The 15,429-nt window shown below is 57.2% G+C and overlaps 2 protein-coding genes across 3 annotated transcripts; one reads left to right on the forward strand and one right to left on the reverse strand.

Annotated features, from left to right (window-relative positions):
* Window positions 1-397: 397 nt before the first annotated feature.
* On the forward strand, window positions 398-5,903 carry PLK1 (polo like kinase 1). The gene is made up of 10 exons (XM_085237749.1): window positions 398-925; window positions 1,013-1,181; window positions 1,267-1,411; window positions 1,897-1,990; window positions 2,499-2,718; window positions 3,025-3,183; window positions 3,403-3,480; window positions 3,949-4,103; window positions 4,576-4,758; window positions 5,154-5,903. Exons 1-10 carry the CDS (start codon window positions 536-538, stop codon window positions 5,358-5,360), a joined length of 1,800 nt encoding a protein of 599 aa, XP_085093875.1. The 5' UTR covers window positions 398-535; the 3' UTR covers window positions 5,361-5,903.
* A 433-nt stretch (window positions 5,904-6,336) lies between these two features.
* Window positions 6,337-15,095, reverse strand: ERN2 (endoplasmic reticulum to nucleus signaling 2). 2 transcript variants are annotated; one of them, XM_085237746.1, is made up of 22 exons: window positions 14,896-15,095; window positions 13,567-13,684; window positions 13,290-13,323; window positions 12,809-12,881; window positions 12,542-12,614; window positions 12,233-12,355; window positions 11,805-11,906; window positions 11,203-11,464; window positions 10,935-11,013; window positions 10,720-10,870; window positions 10,519-10,640; window positions 10,147-10,326; window positions 9,801-10,041; window positions 9,637-9,727; window positions 9,233-9,422; window positions 8,864-9,123; window positions 8,638-8,788; window positions 8,078-8,225; window positions 7,856-7,983; window positions 7,649-7,772; window positions 7,395-7,462; window positions 6,337-7,324 (listed from the first exon to the last, which is right to left on the reverse strand). In XM_085237746.1, exons 1-22 carry the CDS (start codon window positions 14,965-14,967, stop codon window positions 7,133-7,135), a joined length of 2,982 nt encoding a protein of 993 aa, XP_085093872.1. In that variant the 5' UTR covers window positions 14,968-15,095; the 3' UTR covers window positions 6,337-7,132. The 2 variants fall into 2 exon arrangements, with proteins under 2 accessions (XP_085093872.1, XP_010717803.1); XM_010719501.4 differs by having other exon boundaries at window positions 8,638-8,837; window positions 8,977-9,076; window positions 14,896-15,092.
* Window positions 15,096-15,429: the final 334 nt, after the last annotated feature.

Consider the following 15,429-nt stretch of genomic DNA (forward strand, 5'->3'; position numbering starts at 1 on the left):
CCGCCCTCACTGCAAACGGCTTCTTCCTTACATCCAATACCGCTTCCCCTTGTCCCATCGCACAGACCCTGCTGCAGAGTCTGTCCCCTCCTTTCTTATAGCCCCCCTTCAGGCGCTGAAAGGCCGCTATCACGTCTCCCCGGAGGCCTGTCAGTGCTTGTCAGTGCCTGTCAGTTCTCCCAGGGAGGGCAATCTGCTCGCTGCCCGCAGGCGTTACGGGAGCGGTCTCGGTGCGCGCCAATAAACCGCCTCGGTGCGAGGCGTCCCTCCCGGCCGCAGGGCGGCGCTCTTCGCCCGTCCCGCCGGCTTCTGTCTCTTTAAGCGCGGCGGGCGGCGTTGCTCCCATGGTGCCTCGCGGCGGGCGGCGTGGATTTTAAATCCTCTCGACCAATGGGCAGCCGTCGCGGGCGCGTAACGCTCGGGGGCCGCGTTTGAATCGGGCGAGCGCCGCAGATACAGCGCTTCCCGCACGGCTCCGGCTCCGGCCTCGCTTACCCGCAGCTTCGACGACGCTCCCCGGTCCGGCGGCAGTACGATGAGCGCGGCGGGCGGCAAAGCCCGGCCGGTGGCGGCGGTGGAGCCGGCCCGAGCCGGCGGCGCGGCGGCCGCGGCTGCTGCGGCGGGGGGCAAGGAGGTGCCGAAGGTGCTGGTGGACCCGCGGACGCGGCGCAGTTACGTGCGGGGCCGCTTCCTGGGCAAGGGCGGCTTCGCGCGGTGCTACGAGCTGACCGAGGCCGAGAGCCGCGAGGTGTTCGCTGGCAAAGTGGTGCCCAAATCGCTGCTGGCCAAGCCGCACCAGAAGGAGAAGATGTCCATGGAGATCGCCATCCACCGCAGCCTGGCGCACCGCCACGTCGTCGGCTTCCAGGGCTTCTTCGAGGACAGCGACTTCGTCTACGTGGTGCTGGAGCTGTGCCGCCGCCGGGTGAGGGCGGGGGGCGGCGGGCGGGGGGCTGTGCGGGCGCGGCCGGGAGCGGGCTGAGCGACGGCCCACGTGCTTTTCTCCCCGCAGTCGCTGCTGGAGCTGCACAAGCGGCGGAAGGCGCTGAGCGAGCCCGAGGTGCGCTACTACCTGCGGCAGACCATCCTGGGCTGCCAGTACCTGCACAACCAGCGCGTCATCCACCGCGACCTCAAGCTGGGCAACCTCTTCCTCAGCGACGACATGGAGGTGAAGATCGGTAGGTGTCGGGGTGCGGTGCCCCCGTGGCCGTCCCGTCCCGCCCGCGTCCTCTCATTGCTCCCATCTCTCTGTCTCTCCCCAAGGTGACTTTGGCCTGGCCACCAAAGTGGAGTACGATGGCGAGCGCAAGAAGACCCTGTGTGGGACCCCCAACTACATCGCCCCGGAGGTGCTGGGCAAGAAGGGGCACAGCTTTGAGGTGGATATATGGTCCATTGGCTGCATCATGTGAGTCAAAGTGTCTCCTGCAGGACCGTGAGGTCTCTGTGCCCCACGTCCTGTTGGCCTCTGTGAGGTTTCGGTGTATGCTGCGGTTTTGGATATGCTGTATCCTGCACGCTGCCATGGCTGAGCCCTGCTGCTAGCTGGCACCTGACTCCCTGGTGCCCCGAGCACATGGGTATGTGTGTCTGCAGTCTGATCTGCTACACAGCACAGCTGCCTTGGGCCTGTTTTCCCCCCAAAAATGCTCATTTCCTAACTGAAGCTGCCTCCAGAGGTTACTGGATCTCAGCTCTCTTCTAGTGGTGTAGGAACCAGACACAGTACTGCAGTTGCTAGCTCTACTGTGCTTCTAATGCCAGAGTGTTCTGTTCCTTCTGCTAGGAGGTTGTCCTTAGCATGAGATTTCTTCTGCACTCAAGTCTTGCCTTTTTGCTGTCTTATGCGAAAAAAAAACCCCAACTAACGCTTCTATGTCTACAAACATGCAGGTATACTCTGCTGGTGGGGAAACCGCCTTTTGAAACATCTTGTCTCAAAGAAACATACATCCGAATCAAGAAGAATGAGTATACTATTCCCAAGGTACTGTACTTCTCATCGGTGGATCCACTGATCTTGCAGCTGTTCTTGCACAATCCTGTTTCTGGTACTTACTGGGCTCTCACATAATAGTGAAGCAGCTATTATTGTAGCCAGCTGGGAAAGGGCTGTGTCAGTTGATGGCAGAGTGAACCTGTAAGACCAACTTCTTCCTGAGGGGCCAGCAGCACTCCCTTTGATTCAGGAAAAAAAAAAAACAAACTCTGAGGTGGGCAGCCCAGCGAGTCTGTTCAATTCTATGTATTGAGTCCAGCCACAGATGAAGTCTTGGGCCAAGTTCTCATCTCATCTCACTGCTGTTGATTTTAAGCTTTGCATGCTGTCAGGAGGCTGCTCTCCATATCTGTATCGTTCTGTTTCCCAGGCTTGTGTCCTGCTTGCCTGACCCAAAGCCATGATCAGAACCTTGTATCTGTTGTATTATACAGAGCAGATGCCACTAGTGTGTGCTTGTCCTACTTGTCTCACAGCCCTGCCTGTCTCTTCGTAGCACATCAACCCCGTAGCTGCTAACCTCATTCAGAAGATGCTAAGATCTGACCCTGCCACACGCCCAACTATCAACGAGTTGCTGAACGATGAGTTCTTCACATCAGGGTACATCCCCAGCCGCCTGCCCACCAGCTGTCTCACTGTTGCACCTCGATTTTCCATTGCTCCCAGCACAATTGAACTGAATGGGCGAAAGCCTCTGACGGCACTCAACAAAGGTAAGGGCAGGTGTCTGGAAGTGAGGGATATGGATTGCAGCACTGGATGAGAGCCTGCCTGGCCTCTAGCAACATACAGACCCATCTGTGGGGAATATAGTGCTGCCTCACCTACTCTCCCAGTTCACACGGAAACTAGAACATCTCGTGTCTGGGAGTTCTCCTTGCTCTTTGTCCAGAACCAAAGCAGGAAGCAGTTCAGCTATGAGGTGCATAACGTGTTTCTTATAGCTAGGGTAGAATGTAAATTGGTGCTTTTAGAAACTTGCTGCTCATATTTCTGTAATCTTCTCTTTCCTGGCCCAGGACCAGAAAGCCCTGTATTAGAAAACTTGCCTGAAAAGGAAGATGCAGCTGGGCTGCGGGAGGTGGGAGACACCATTGAGTGTCACTTAGCTGACATGTTACAGCAACTGACTGCAGTCAACTCAGCCAAACCCTCTGAGAGAACAGCAGTGAGACAAGGTGAGTCTGGGGATAATCCCACAGGCACTGACCTTTCTGGATAACTTGCTTCTGTCATTGATGCTCTTGGCTGGATTGAGGGACCAACTTACCTCACTTCAACCTGAAAGGCAGAAAAGCAATGTAGAAGCTGCTTACCTTCCTCTTGGCCTTGCTTGCTGTGGTGCATGCACAGGATGTCTTGAAATGTCTTCTAACAAACTCTTTTTCTCTTTGCAGAAGAAGCTGAAGACCCAGCCTGTATTCCCATCTTCTGGGTTAGCAAATGGGTGGACTACTCGGATAAGTATGGTCTAGGTAAATAATGTGGTAGCAGTACTTCAGCCTTTTCTAGTTCCTGAAGCAGCTGGTAGAATCTGACTTGTGCTCTGTGTAGGTTTAGTTCTTTAATCATGATTTTCTAGTGTTTGTATCCAAGAGCGTCACCAGGAATGTCATCAAACTCTAAGCAAACACAAAGTAGTGGCTGCTGAATATCCACCCTGGCCACATTAAGGGTGCATGCAGCATGATCCTGTGGATCCAGAGTGGCTAGCTTGTGTACTCAGTGTAGGAGTTGAAGTTGCTTATGCAGCAGATAATGCAACAAAGGAGGATGACAAATCCAGAGAAGAAGTGCTATCTAGACCTCTGTAAAAAGGAGCATCTTCTAAAATTGGTGAGGTGGCCTTCAGGGACCCCCTAGATGACAAATATTCCAGCTCTGTATTTCATGTAACCAAGGGTCCCACGTATGGAAGTCTAACAGGCTTTATTTTGAACTAGGTTATCAGCTGTGTGACAACAGTGTTGGAGTTCTCTTCAATGACTCCACTCGTCTCATTATGTACAATGATGGGGACAGCTTGCAGTACATTGAGCAAAACAACACCGAGTCCTACTTCACTGTGAGATCCTGCCCTTCTGCCTTGAACAAGAAGGTCAGTCCAGAGGACAGGAACCCTTGTTGGTGGGTGGCTGTTTCTGATGAGACTTCTGCAGGTCTTGTTGAGCTTTTCTATCAGGGTAGACACCGGGGAAAAACATCTATAACTTAGGAAGCCTGCTGAATGCAAGTAACCCCATTGGCTGGTAAAATGTGACCCAAAAGAGAGATGCTGGCAGCTCTCACAGTTTGTTTCTAGTTGTTAACTGAGGCTCACTTCTGAGCAGCTTCACAGAAATAAGCTCTTATAAAGCTTGCATGCACTGAAGCATTCAGCAGAGTGAGTCTTGTACTCAGACAGCAAAGTTAATTCTGGTGATACTTGAGAACTTGCACAGGTTTGTGCAGCGACCCCTTAAGATCGGAAAGACTTAAGAAGTCTCTGAATTTGTGATAATAGCTCCTACTCTCTCCAGATACCAGGGCTCATCCTCAGCCTGTCTGTTCACAGCCTGTTCTATTTGCAGATAACACTATTGAAATACTTCAGGAATTACATGAGTGAGCACTTGCTGAAGGCAGGTGCCAACATCACACCTCGGGAAGGAGATGAGCTGGCACGTTTACCCTACCTCTGCACGTGGTTCCGGACCCGCAGTGCCATCATCCTGCACCTCAGCAATGGCACTGTGCAGATCAACTTCTTTCAGGTGAGGCTGTTGTGCTGACTTGCTACATTCAGTGCTATATGGCAGGGTGGTGATCCCTGCAGGCAGTTATAGCCTGAGCTGAAGCTTTGCCCAGTGAACGTAGCACTAAAAGGCTCCTTGCTCTGCTTGCTAGTACTAAAGCCATCCAGCCACTCCTAGCTCAAATGGTTGTTTCCTTTAGCAGGAGTAAAACTGCTGCACAGTTGGTGCAGCATGAATGTTTCCCTTTGATTCTCTCTGAGTAAGCACTTTCTTGTTGCAGCAGTGTTGTGCTTTGTCAGCATGCTGCTGGCCTGCAGTTGGGATGACCTCGCTGTGATGGTTCATCCAAAGGAGTGAAAAATGTTTCACCGTGGAGCAATGTGCTCAGGGTGACCTTGTGTTCCTCCCCATAGGACCACACCAAAGTCATCCTGTGCCCTCTAATGGCTGCTGTCACATACATAGATGAGAAACGGGACTTCCGCACGTACAAGCTGAGCCTCATTGAGGAGCACGGATGCTGCAAGGAGCTGGCCAGCCGACTACGCTATGCTCGTACCATGGTGGAGAAGCTCCTCGGTTCGAAACCTGGCTCAGCCCGTATGAAATCCTCTGCTTAGGCTTTGGTCCTGACGGAATCAACATCTGTGCCAAACTGGCTCAGCTGTGGATAAGGAAGTCTATTAGCATCCCTTGTACTGTAACCTGCCATTGCACAGCTGGGCTCCCTCTCCTGGGTACGTTTCAGTTGCCCCCAGGGAGCCCCTGATGCTGTGGTGATGGTGCTGTGTTCACTGTGAGTGGTGCACAAAGGGGTTTCTTGCTCCTCCCAATACAAAGTGTTTTTTAAAAATTACTTATATAGTCTTTTTTTTCCTTAACTTTTCAAAGCCAAAAGCCTGACTCAAAAACCAACCCTCTTGTTGGAGGTTCCTGGGCCTTCTAATGAGACAAAGTGTGGGGTTCTCCCCAGAACTATCATGTAAGTTTTGTACATGTCTGTGCATGATGCTCTGGACTTGTTTCCTTTTGTTGCAGCACAACTAAGATATTTAACATGCCCAGGTTGAGACTGAGCAATTTGCATTTTAATACTGAATTTGTTCTACATGAAAACTAAACTTTTGTATATTGCATAACTTGATTAAAGATTGTTGTTTGGAGCGTCCAGCCTCTCTTGGTTCCTTGGTAGGGAAGCAGCATTGTGTTGCTTCTGAATTCTTCTTGACCAAGACCTGGTCTAGCATTAAATGGGGAGGTTGGTGACCCTGCATGTGGCAGGGGGCTGGAGATTCATGATCCTTGAGGTCCCTTCCAACCTTGGCCATTCTGTGAAGACCTCTCATCTCCATCCGCTCTTCCTCCAGCTGCTGGCTGAGCTCAGCCCTGGACTTGCTCTTTGGCAATGCCAAAGAAATAGAGAACAGCCCTGGGCCTTATTGCAGGAGGAAAGCAGTTCTATGCCTCCCCCTCTTCTGTTTGATCAGAGCCTTTGATTATGTTTCATGTTGCAGATGCTTTGCTAACAGTGTAGTCGCACTACAGTGCTGCAGTAGTCCAGTGCTGATGGCTGTCATCACTGGTGCTCTCGTATCATTTTGGTTTAAAGCAGGACAAGCTTTTTTTTATTATTTTTTTGTAACATTTTGTATAAAATGTTCTTGGCTATACAGTGTTCTGAAGATAAACCAGGCACAAGTGCCTTGTTACCTATGTAACAAGAGCCCATACCACAGTAAAAGAGGAATGGGCCTGCACAAACCCAGCTGCTATCAGCACTGTGCTGGGGGCCTCGAGCCTCCCCCAGGGGCTGGCATGCCCTCCCAGACCCTGTGCAATGAGTGAGGCCAAAGCCCTGGGACAGATGCTGAGCACTGATCTGTGTGCTGTCAGCTGGGGACAAGGACCGTGTCCAGGGTCAGCCTGTGCTATCAGTCCTTCTGCTCCCATCTCTGTGTTAAACATATGGACAGCTGCTTCCCCAGGAGGAACCGTGGAAACAAGGCTGCTGATCTGAGGAGCGACCTGTGGGCTCCAGCTGCTGAGCTGCAGTGCTTCCAGCTGTTCTCAGGAAAACTTTTTTTTCCTTCCCTGGCTTCTTAAAATACTACAGCTGCAGTAGAGAATTTTTATTCTCTGGTCTCCAGACTCCTATGTCTGACCCTGAGGTTTTGCAAAGACGGAAGCTCCTGTGGGTTTGGTAGACCCTGCACACATCACACAGTGTCTGTGTCCTCATCTCACCCTGTCCAACTCTGTGGGGAGGATGCCGGAAGGTTCCGGGGCCATCCAGGAGGATGGCTGTGGCCGAGTCCCATACAGGTGAGCCCAAAGGTCGACGCTCCGGCAGCCTGGGGCACGAGGAGCGGTGCTGCAGCCACGCTGACCTCGCTCACCTCCCTGTGCCCCCCAGCTCAGAGCTGTAGTAGGGGTGGAAGAGCCGCTCGTGGGCGCAGAGCTGCATGGCGCTGTGTGTGTGCAGCAGCAGCCGGGGGAAGCGGGAGGTGAAGTACTGCACGAAGCCGTCGGGGACGGAGCCCAGCGCCTCACGGACCTCAGCAGGCAGCTCGTGGTAGTGGTGCTTCTGCGGGAGAAGAGGGGTGTGAGGGACGGGACGGCAGGGCAGTGCAGGGTGGGGGGGAGGCAGGACGTACCTTGTTCCTCATGGCGCGCAGCAGGTCACGCACTGAGCCCCCCTTGTAGGTGCGGAATTTGCGCAGGTCTGGGGAAAGTAAAGGAGAGGGTGAGGTGAGAGCCGGGGACACAGCCCTACAGCCGTGGGGTTCTGCTCTGCACTGCCTGCACTTCTGTCTCCTCCAGCGTTTGGCTGCGGGGCCCTCTGACGCCTGGAACGTTCCACTCCCTGCATATTCCCGCATTGGCATGGCACGTGGCCAGTGCTTCTTACCCATCTGCAGTGGCAGGGAGATGTGCATCCTCCAGTTTGTCCTCACCACAGCACGGCCACCCGCCTCCAGCGCTGCCATCAGGGCCCCCTCGGCCGGCTCCTTCTCCACGCGGTCGCTGACATCCTGCACCACGCAGTGGGGATGTGTAGGTGAGATTAGAGGAAGAGATTCATTGCCCACACCGTAATGCAGTGCCCAGCACATACCTGGAAGAACTGCAGCTGCTTCTCTGCGCTCCAGAAGAAGGGGTGCATGAGGACAGCAGGGGCTGAGGGGCGCTTCTGGGGTTCACTGCTGAGCATGGATGTGATCAGTTCCCTGGCCACAACCTTGTCTGGTGCACGGAACAGAACAGAGCGGTGGTGGCACGAGGACAGGCAGAGGGCTCAGAGCAGGGCAGGCACTGCAGGGACCCACTGCAGCCTCACCATGCACGTCCTCCTGCAGGCAGGGCAGCTGGCAGGCACCTGCCAGGATGTTGGCCTGGCGCCGCAGGCTGTCCCCAAAGGGGTGCTGCCCTCCAGACACCACATAGTAGAAAACACAGCCAGCAGAGAAGATGTCCACTGCGCATGTCTGCAAGACACAGGCAGGAGATGGGCCCCTCACAGCCCATGGCAGCTGCAGCCATGCCAGACAAACACAGCAGAGCAGTTGCTGCCCTCGGCACCCACATGAGCTGACCCAAGCACAAGGCTCACTGGGACGAGCAGGTGTGCGACCTCCACCTGCTCCGTGTTTGCCAAAGCAGAGCCAAGGAGCAGAGAGATGAAGCGGCACTCCTGTTCCATGAGGCTCTGCCACTGCATTGAGAAGGAGCAATGCAGCAGAAAGCAACGCTGCCTGAGGGAGCCATGACACTGAGCACGGCTGCATTATGCTCCCAGAGCTCTGGTCTGAATCGTGCATTTCAGCAGCACAGTGCAAGCAAGGAGGAGGCAGCAGGGGAAAGCTAGTGAGCGCTAAGCAGGACATGTGGCTCACTGACGGGGTTCTCCTTTGGTGCCTCCTGCAGCACCTCGGGTGCAATCCAGCCCTCAGTGCCAGGGATGCCAGAGCGCAGGCTGAAGCTGTGCCGCCCGCCCTGCAGCTTCTTGCACAGCCCAAAGTCAGAGATGACGGCTCGGATCTGCCCATGGCTGTTGGGGACGGAGATGAGGATGTTGCAGGGCTTCAGGTCACGATGAACTGCAAAAGGTGGGTTGCAGCATTACCTGCAGGTGGTGCTGCAGCTGCAGGGCCGAGTTAGGGGATGCTGCTGTGATGGCTGAGAACAGGACACGGTGCCCTGATGGATGCCATCACCACAGGGATGCCGCTGCCTCACCGATGCTGAGCGAGTGCAGGTGCGCCAGCCCCGACATGGTCTGGTGCAGAACAGACACCGGGTCCAGGCTGCGCCGATCAAAGCTGGGGCTCTCCACATACTGCAACCAGAGAGAGGCAGAGAGGTGAGCTGGGGCCGGTACTGAAGCTGGAGAGGAGGAATGTCAGGTGTATGAGCTCACAGGGAGGCCATTTACCCAAGGCTTGCCATGCCCAGGGTGATTGCAGCACATGGCATGGGGGGACTGCGCGCTCACCTCCTGCAGCGTGGCAGAGCAGAGCTCAATAGCGATGTAGTGGAACTGCCTGTCCTTCTCGGTGCAGAAGTAGCGCACGACATGTGGGTGCTCGTCTGACTCCTGCAGCAGCCGCACCTCGCGGTCCACGAGGTGGAAGCACTCGGGCAGAAGGCGCTTCACGGCCACGTTCCGGCCTTCAAACTGCCCCCTGTGTGCAGATGGAGAGAGATGGCTGAGCACCAGGCAATGTCACAAGCCCCCCAGCATGGGAGGGATGCCCAGAGCTGTACACCAGAGGATCAGCTAAGGTTTTTTGTAGGAAAATCACACCCCTCTCTGTGCTGGAGGCTCTGGGCCAAAGTGCAGGAAGGGGCCATCACCCCATAGTCACAGCAGAAAGGCTCCCAGTGCCACAAACCCACCTGAAGACGAAGGTCCCTCCCGCTCCGTGGCCCAGCACATCCTTGGGGTTAAAGGAAACTTTCCCAACAACAACCACGTCGGGCTCCACTTCTGCAGAGAAATGCAGACACCCTGCAACCCTCCAGCATTACTCCTCCAGGAAGAAGATTGGTTCAGTACCTACCTGCAGACACTGCCGGCTTCATGCTCACCATCCCATTCACCAGCTCCGTGGGGGCACAGGGATCAGAGCTTGGCTGCAGCCCAGGTGCACTTTCTCTGCTTCCCGCTGGCTGTTTGGGTGCTGCAGGGATGCCCTCACTGGAACTGCGATGTGGGAGCAGCATCTCCTGCTGTTGCTGCTGCAAGAGCTGAATCTGCTTCTCCAGCTGCTGCTGCTGCACCTCATGCTGCTTCTGCAGCTTCTGAAGCACAAAGGAGGAATCCTCTCAGCTGCTGCGAGCACCCAAGGCCTTAGTACATCTGTGGCTCCCAGCTCTGCAAGGCGGTACCAGTAGCAGCCCACGCACCATGACGAGGAGCAGCAGGACCCCACCACCCAGCAGCACTGTGCCGACAGCAGCCAGCAGCAGGTCCCAGTCACCAGAATCCGGGTACACCTCTGTTTGCTCTCTGTGGCCAGGCTCGGGTGGGACATGCCCCTCACTGCCCCGCAGAGCCAGCTCCTCCGCACTGCTGGGGGCCAGGAACTGCAGGAGAGGGGATACTGGGTTATGACAGCACCCAAGGCTCCTTCTCCTCCCAGCTATTCCCAAAGCTGAGAGACCCACAGGCCCCCCCTGACACCACCCCATGCACTTGGACACCATCCAACCCATGCAACCCCTCATGGCCCGAGGTGCCCCCAGCAAAGCAGTGACACACACTGCTTCACCACTCACATCATCAAACACATTCCTGGCAGGAGAGCTGCGGGGAATGATGGTTTCTGTTGCCTTCCTCAAGTTCTCAGGGAAAGCTCTGAGCATGGTGGTGTGCACCACGGGAGGCAGCTCATGGTGCCCTGGGGTGGGGGAAAGCAGAGAGCTGAGAGCTGTAGCTGCACAGCAAGGCAGCTCCCATGACTGTGTGCAGCCCCGCACCTATCAACAGCCACTGGTTGTGCAGTGCGGTGATGCTGTCCTGTGGGTACTTGACATCGGTGCTGGGGGTGATCTCACACTCTCCTGACTCTCTCATGGTCACGTCATCCGTGGTGGGGCCATCAATCCTGGCCAGCGTGATGCCCTGTGGCTGCAAGACGGGGCAATGGGGATGAGATGCACACACAGCATGGCACGGGCATTCAGATACTCACCACCAGTGCTACACTGCTGTGTACCAGGGAGGTCAGGGCATAGAAGCTGGCCGCATGCTTCCCCACGTACAACGCTGGCCTGCAATGTGGGTGCAGCATCGGCTCAGTAGGACAGGCAGGCATGAGCACCCCAGAGCCACTGCTTGTCACTACTGTGACCTTCTGGCATCCCACATCCCTCGAGATGGTGGCAGCTGTGACAGTGCCTCGCTCACTCTAAGCCACCACCCATAGTCGCCCCAGCGGAACCCCACACCGCATCACCTACAGCAGCTGGGTCTTGGTGGCCGTGAAGTCCTTCATGCCCTGGTGGCCCCAGCGGGCGAGGTGGATGTCCTGCGAGTGGAAGGTCAGGTAGCGCAGTGTCTCCATGGCCAGGTTGAGGTGGGGGACGCGCCGCAGGCTGTCCTGGTGCCACATGTAGATGCCAACCACGGGTGAGCCATAGTTCTGTGCCCACAGCACCTCGCCGCTCTCCTTGTCCAGTGTCACCACCAGCCCGTCCCCGCTGGAGGCAAAGTGAGACATTTCTGGATAGAAACAGAGGGGGAAGCAATGTAGAGGTGCTGCCTGCGTGGCTGCATCCCCCTGCCTGTGCCGAGCACTGTGGACTTGGGTGACCCAATGCATCCCGCAGCTCCACAAGTGTCCTGCAAGGCACAGCAATGGGCTGTGGGAACTGTCTTTGCCAGAGAAACACATGCTGCCTGTCCCAGAGCCATGGCTCCATCTCTGCCAGGCAGGTGAGCCCTAGCACAACACAGCACAGCATGGCACAGCAACCGCATCCCCTAGCAGCCACGGCAGCCCAGATCCCAGCTGCAGCAGCACCACGGCACAGCCAGTGTGGGCAGGGCCAGGGACACTCACTGTAGGGGTAGGACTCCTCGTAGAGCGGTGCCGAGTAGTCAGAGTAGGTGGCATTCCAGCGCAGCTCCCTCGTCTTGGTGTCATACATGGTGATGACGTACTCTGGGGTGAGAGCAGAGCAGCACAGTCACTGTGTGCGATGGGGACGATGCCTTGAATGTGGAGGGGAAATGCTGACACCCCAGGAGCTGCCAGCACGAAGCCAATGCCAGCTCCAGCACATTGGTAGCGCTGAGCCCAACATCACAGCGTGCTGCTGGAGAAAAGCAGACTCTCCACTCTTTTGCCACTTCCAAAGGGACAGCAGAGCCTGCTGCTGGCAGCAGTCACACAAATCACTCTGGATGGCAGCAGCCCCCGTGGAGGCAGTGGAACAGCCCAGCACCCCCTGGGACCCGCAGGGTGAGCGGAGGGGAGGACAGCCTTACGGGTGCGGCCGATGTAGAGCAGTGGGCTGGAGGGACACACCCCATCCCAGGCCTCTGTTGAGAGCGTGGTCTGCTTCTCCCCTGACTTGGGGTCCACAATGAACCAGGTGTCCAGCTTCTTCCCTGCCAAAGAGAGCACACTTTGCCCTACAGCTCTGCAGCGCTGCTCTCCCACTCAGCAGCTGCCTCCTCCCCACCTCTCCCAGCCCACAGCCACGCATCCACGAGCTCCCCCCACTCCCTCCCTGCAGTTCCACACTCACACATCAGGCACTTTTCCCAGCAGCAGTGCTGCCCAAGCTCCAGTACCTGTGTAGAGCACCCCGTCCGAGCTGCGGCACGGTGACGACTGGACCAGCTCTGGGATGGTGAATGGCAGCTTCTGCAACACAGAGAGCATGTGGCCTCAATGCCACAGCCAGCCCGACCTGCAGCCTGGGATGCTCCCAGAAAGCACAGCCCAGCACAGCTGTGCCATCCCACGCCACCCAACCAATACATCATGGTGTCAAGGACCAGCAGCTGCCACAGCCCAGGGAAACAGAGGGGACAGGTCAACCGCAGCCCCCCACTGACCATCAAGCCTTCTTTTTTCTTCCCTCCCAGGATGTATAGGCTGCCATCATTGGGGTCTGGCAGAAACGCTGGTCTGAAAAGTGGGAGAACAACATGTGAGCTGCACCCAAGCTCTGGGAACACATCAATGGCTGAGCAGAAGATGTAGTAAGGAAATTCATCCAGCAGTGGTCCTGGATGGGTTCCTTCCTGCCCCATGCCAGCACAAGTAGCTCTTTGCTGTCCCCAGGTCCCTTGCAGCTTGAAGGGGACTCAGGAATTTCCTCTGGTTTCTCTTCCATGCTTCTGTGCATGGTGGTACTGGTCTGCCACAGCTATTGCTCATCATCGTGCATGAAGTGCTTGCATAAAGGTGGGCATGGTGACTTTCTCTAAGGCTGCGAATGGGTTGGTTCTCAGGGCAGCCCCATCTGTCAGCATCCCTGAATGCCTCCTGCAGGGCCGGAAGTAACAGCCTGTCTGGCAGGACAGCAATACTCACTCTGCGACATAGACCGGCACCTGCAGAATGGGATCTGAAAAAGAGAGCGAAACACCACGTCAGCAGCCTCACCCCTTGCAGCAGACAGCGTGGCAGTGTTTACACACAGCCACGTGCTGGCACGCTCAGGGCAGACCTATCTGCATGTCAGACCCAGAATAGTCACGGCCAGCAGCACAGCCAATGCTCTCTGCCAGCAGCCATGCAGGGACAGAGCTGTGCCTGGCAGCCCTGGAGTGTGCACAGAGCTGTGGGTGAGCCCTGGGCTGCCACTCACCATCCTTCAGGGTCCACCTGACATCGCCGGAGCTCTTACTGACTGCATGGAGGTTTCCATCCAGCGTTGATATGAAGAGCAGAGTTTCTGGGACAGTCACAGCGCTATCTTTGAGACACTGTGGGCAGAAATTGAGGCCTGAGGGCACGGATGGACTGAGGATGAGCCTGGTGCTGTGCCACCCAACAGCACCGTGCCACCTTGGAGAACCTGTGCCATCCAATAGCACTGTGCTGTGTGGATCTCACAGAGCAGCAGGGGAGCAGGCTGCAGGGAAGCAGATCGAGGTCCTCCCTGCTCCCAGGTGAGGAAAACCTTTTGTGCCGAGCACAGCACACCCAGCCATCAGGTCTGCGATATGGAACGGCAGAGGATGTCATCTGCTAGGAGGTGCTGTGCTTTATGAATGGGTGGCAGAAGTGCCAAACCCCCGGTGCTCTGGGGCATGCTGTGCCTGCAGGGCTGGCTGTGAGGTGACTGTCCTACTGTCCCCACGGCCCCTCCCGAGATTGACACATGAAGCCCGGCCACCAGCTCCTTCCAGAAGCAAACTCGTTGGGCGAGTTTTAATGCCAGACATGCAACTAATGGTGCAGGCTCTGACAGCCGTGCGTTTCAGCTGCCTTTATGATAAAGGACCAATTGCAAACCTACTGTGGAGAAGGGAACTGCTGCTTCCGTGTGCCGTGTCCACGTTCGCAAGCGCCAGCTCACCGCCGCGCTCACCGTCTGGCCTCACCCCATCGGCAAACAGGATGGGGACGGGAGCGACGCGGCACAGGAAGCGCGGGGACAGCACCTGCTGCCCGACCGCACACCGACGCTCGGTGCACGGGGCCCCGGCTTCTCATCCCACCGCTGCACCGGCTCTGACCCGCAGCTCACCACGTCCTCGGCCGTGAACCAAGCACAGGGTTCAGTCTGAGGACCCGGCCAGGCTGAAGAGCAGGACCCAGCGCGACCCCTGCCCGCGGGGCTGCTGCGTGCCCGTCCGCAGCACACAGCGGCGGTCGCAGCGGGCCCGACTGATGCGTCATCCCCGGGGACTCCCGCAGAAATCCATCCCGGTGCCGCGGCATTGAGGGCCTTCGCGGGGTCCGGAACCGACACCGCCGCCCCGGCAGAGCGGCAGATGTCACTGCCGCAGCCTCCCTCCGTCCCTCCGACCTTCCCTCGGCCCTCGCAGCTCCGTCCCTCTTTCCTCCTTCTGGCACCCTCCGCTCCCGCACTCGGCCGTCCCACGGCAGCCTTCCGCGCACCCCTCAGCGCCTCTCGCAGAACCACGCGCGTCGCACCGCCCTGCCCGGCTCAGCCCCGCTCACCCCGTACCTGCGCGGGCGGCACGCGGAGCAGCGCGAGTAGCAGCAGCAGCTCGGAGAGCAGCGCGGCGGGGCCGCTCATGGCCCGGGCATGCCGGGGGCACAGCGCGGGGCCGGGCGGGGCCGCGCTATCGCCCGAGAGGCGGCGGGGCCGGGCCGGAACCAGGACGCGGTTTCCTCCCCGCCGCCCCCTCCCGGCCCGGGGCGGCCGTACGGGGACGGGGCGGGGGGTGGGCGGTCCGGGCAGCGCCTCCGGGAGCCGCGCCGATACGCTGAGCTGCCCGTCCTGCGGCAGCGCCGGGGATCTGATGCGTTCTCTCTGCAAAGACACGCTGGAGGGGAAGGGGAGCGCCCGCAGTTCTCCCCCTCCCGACCCTACAGATTATGACATTGCCCCTTATGATTTACAGCGCGCCTCGATATCGCGCTGAAGGGACGTTACTCCATCTGGCGCATGTACGTTATCATCTACGTTGATCTTTATTGCGGTACTAACGCTATAAGTTTATCTCATCCCATTCTTCCCCCTCTCCCTGAACGGTGA

The sequence above is a fragment of the Meleagris gallopavo genome, chromosome 16 (assembly GCF_905368555.1).
Source record: "Meleagris gallopavo chromosome 16, MGAL_WU_HG_1.1, whole genome shotgun sequence".
NCBI classification, from domain to species: Eukaryota; Metazoa; Chordata; class Aves; order Galliformes; family Phasianidae; genus Meleagris; species Meleagris gallopavo.

Coding starts and splice junctions, on each gene's coding strand:
- PLK1 (XM_085237749.1), top strand. CDS start 536: ATGAGCGCGGCGGGCGGCAAAGCCCGGCCGGTGGCGGCGGTGGAGCCG. Junction 3,481..3,948: donor CTCGGATAAGTATGGTCTAG/GTAAATAATGTG, acceptor ATTTTGAACTAG/GTTATCAGCTGTGTGACAAC. Junction 4,104..4,575: donor CTTCTGCCTTGAACAAGAAG/GTCAGTCCAGAG, acceptor TTCTATTTGCAG/ATAACACTATTGAAATACTT.
- ERN2 (XM_085237746.1), bottom strand. CDS start 14,967: ATGAGCGGCCCCGCCGCGCTGCTCTCCGAGCTGCTGCTGCTACTCGCG. Junction 12,356..12,541: donor GGACGGGGTGCTCTACACAG/GTACTGGAGCTT, acceptor TCTCTTTGGCAG/GGAAGAAGCTGGACACCTGG. Junction 8,789..8,863: donor AGCTGCAGCACCACCTGCAG/GTAATGCTGCAA, acceptor CGTCCCCAACAG/CCATGGGCAGATCCGAGCCG.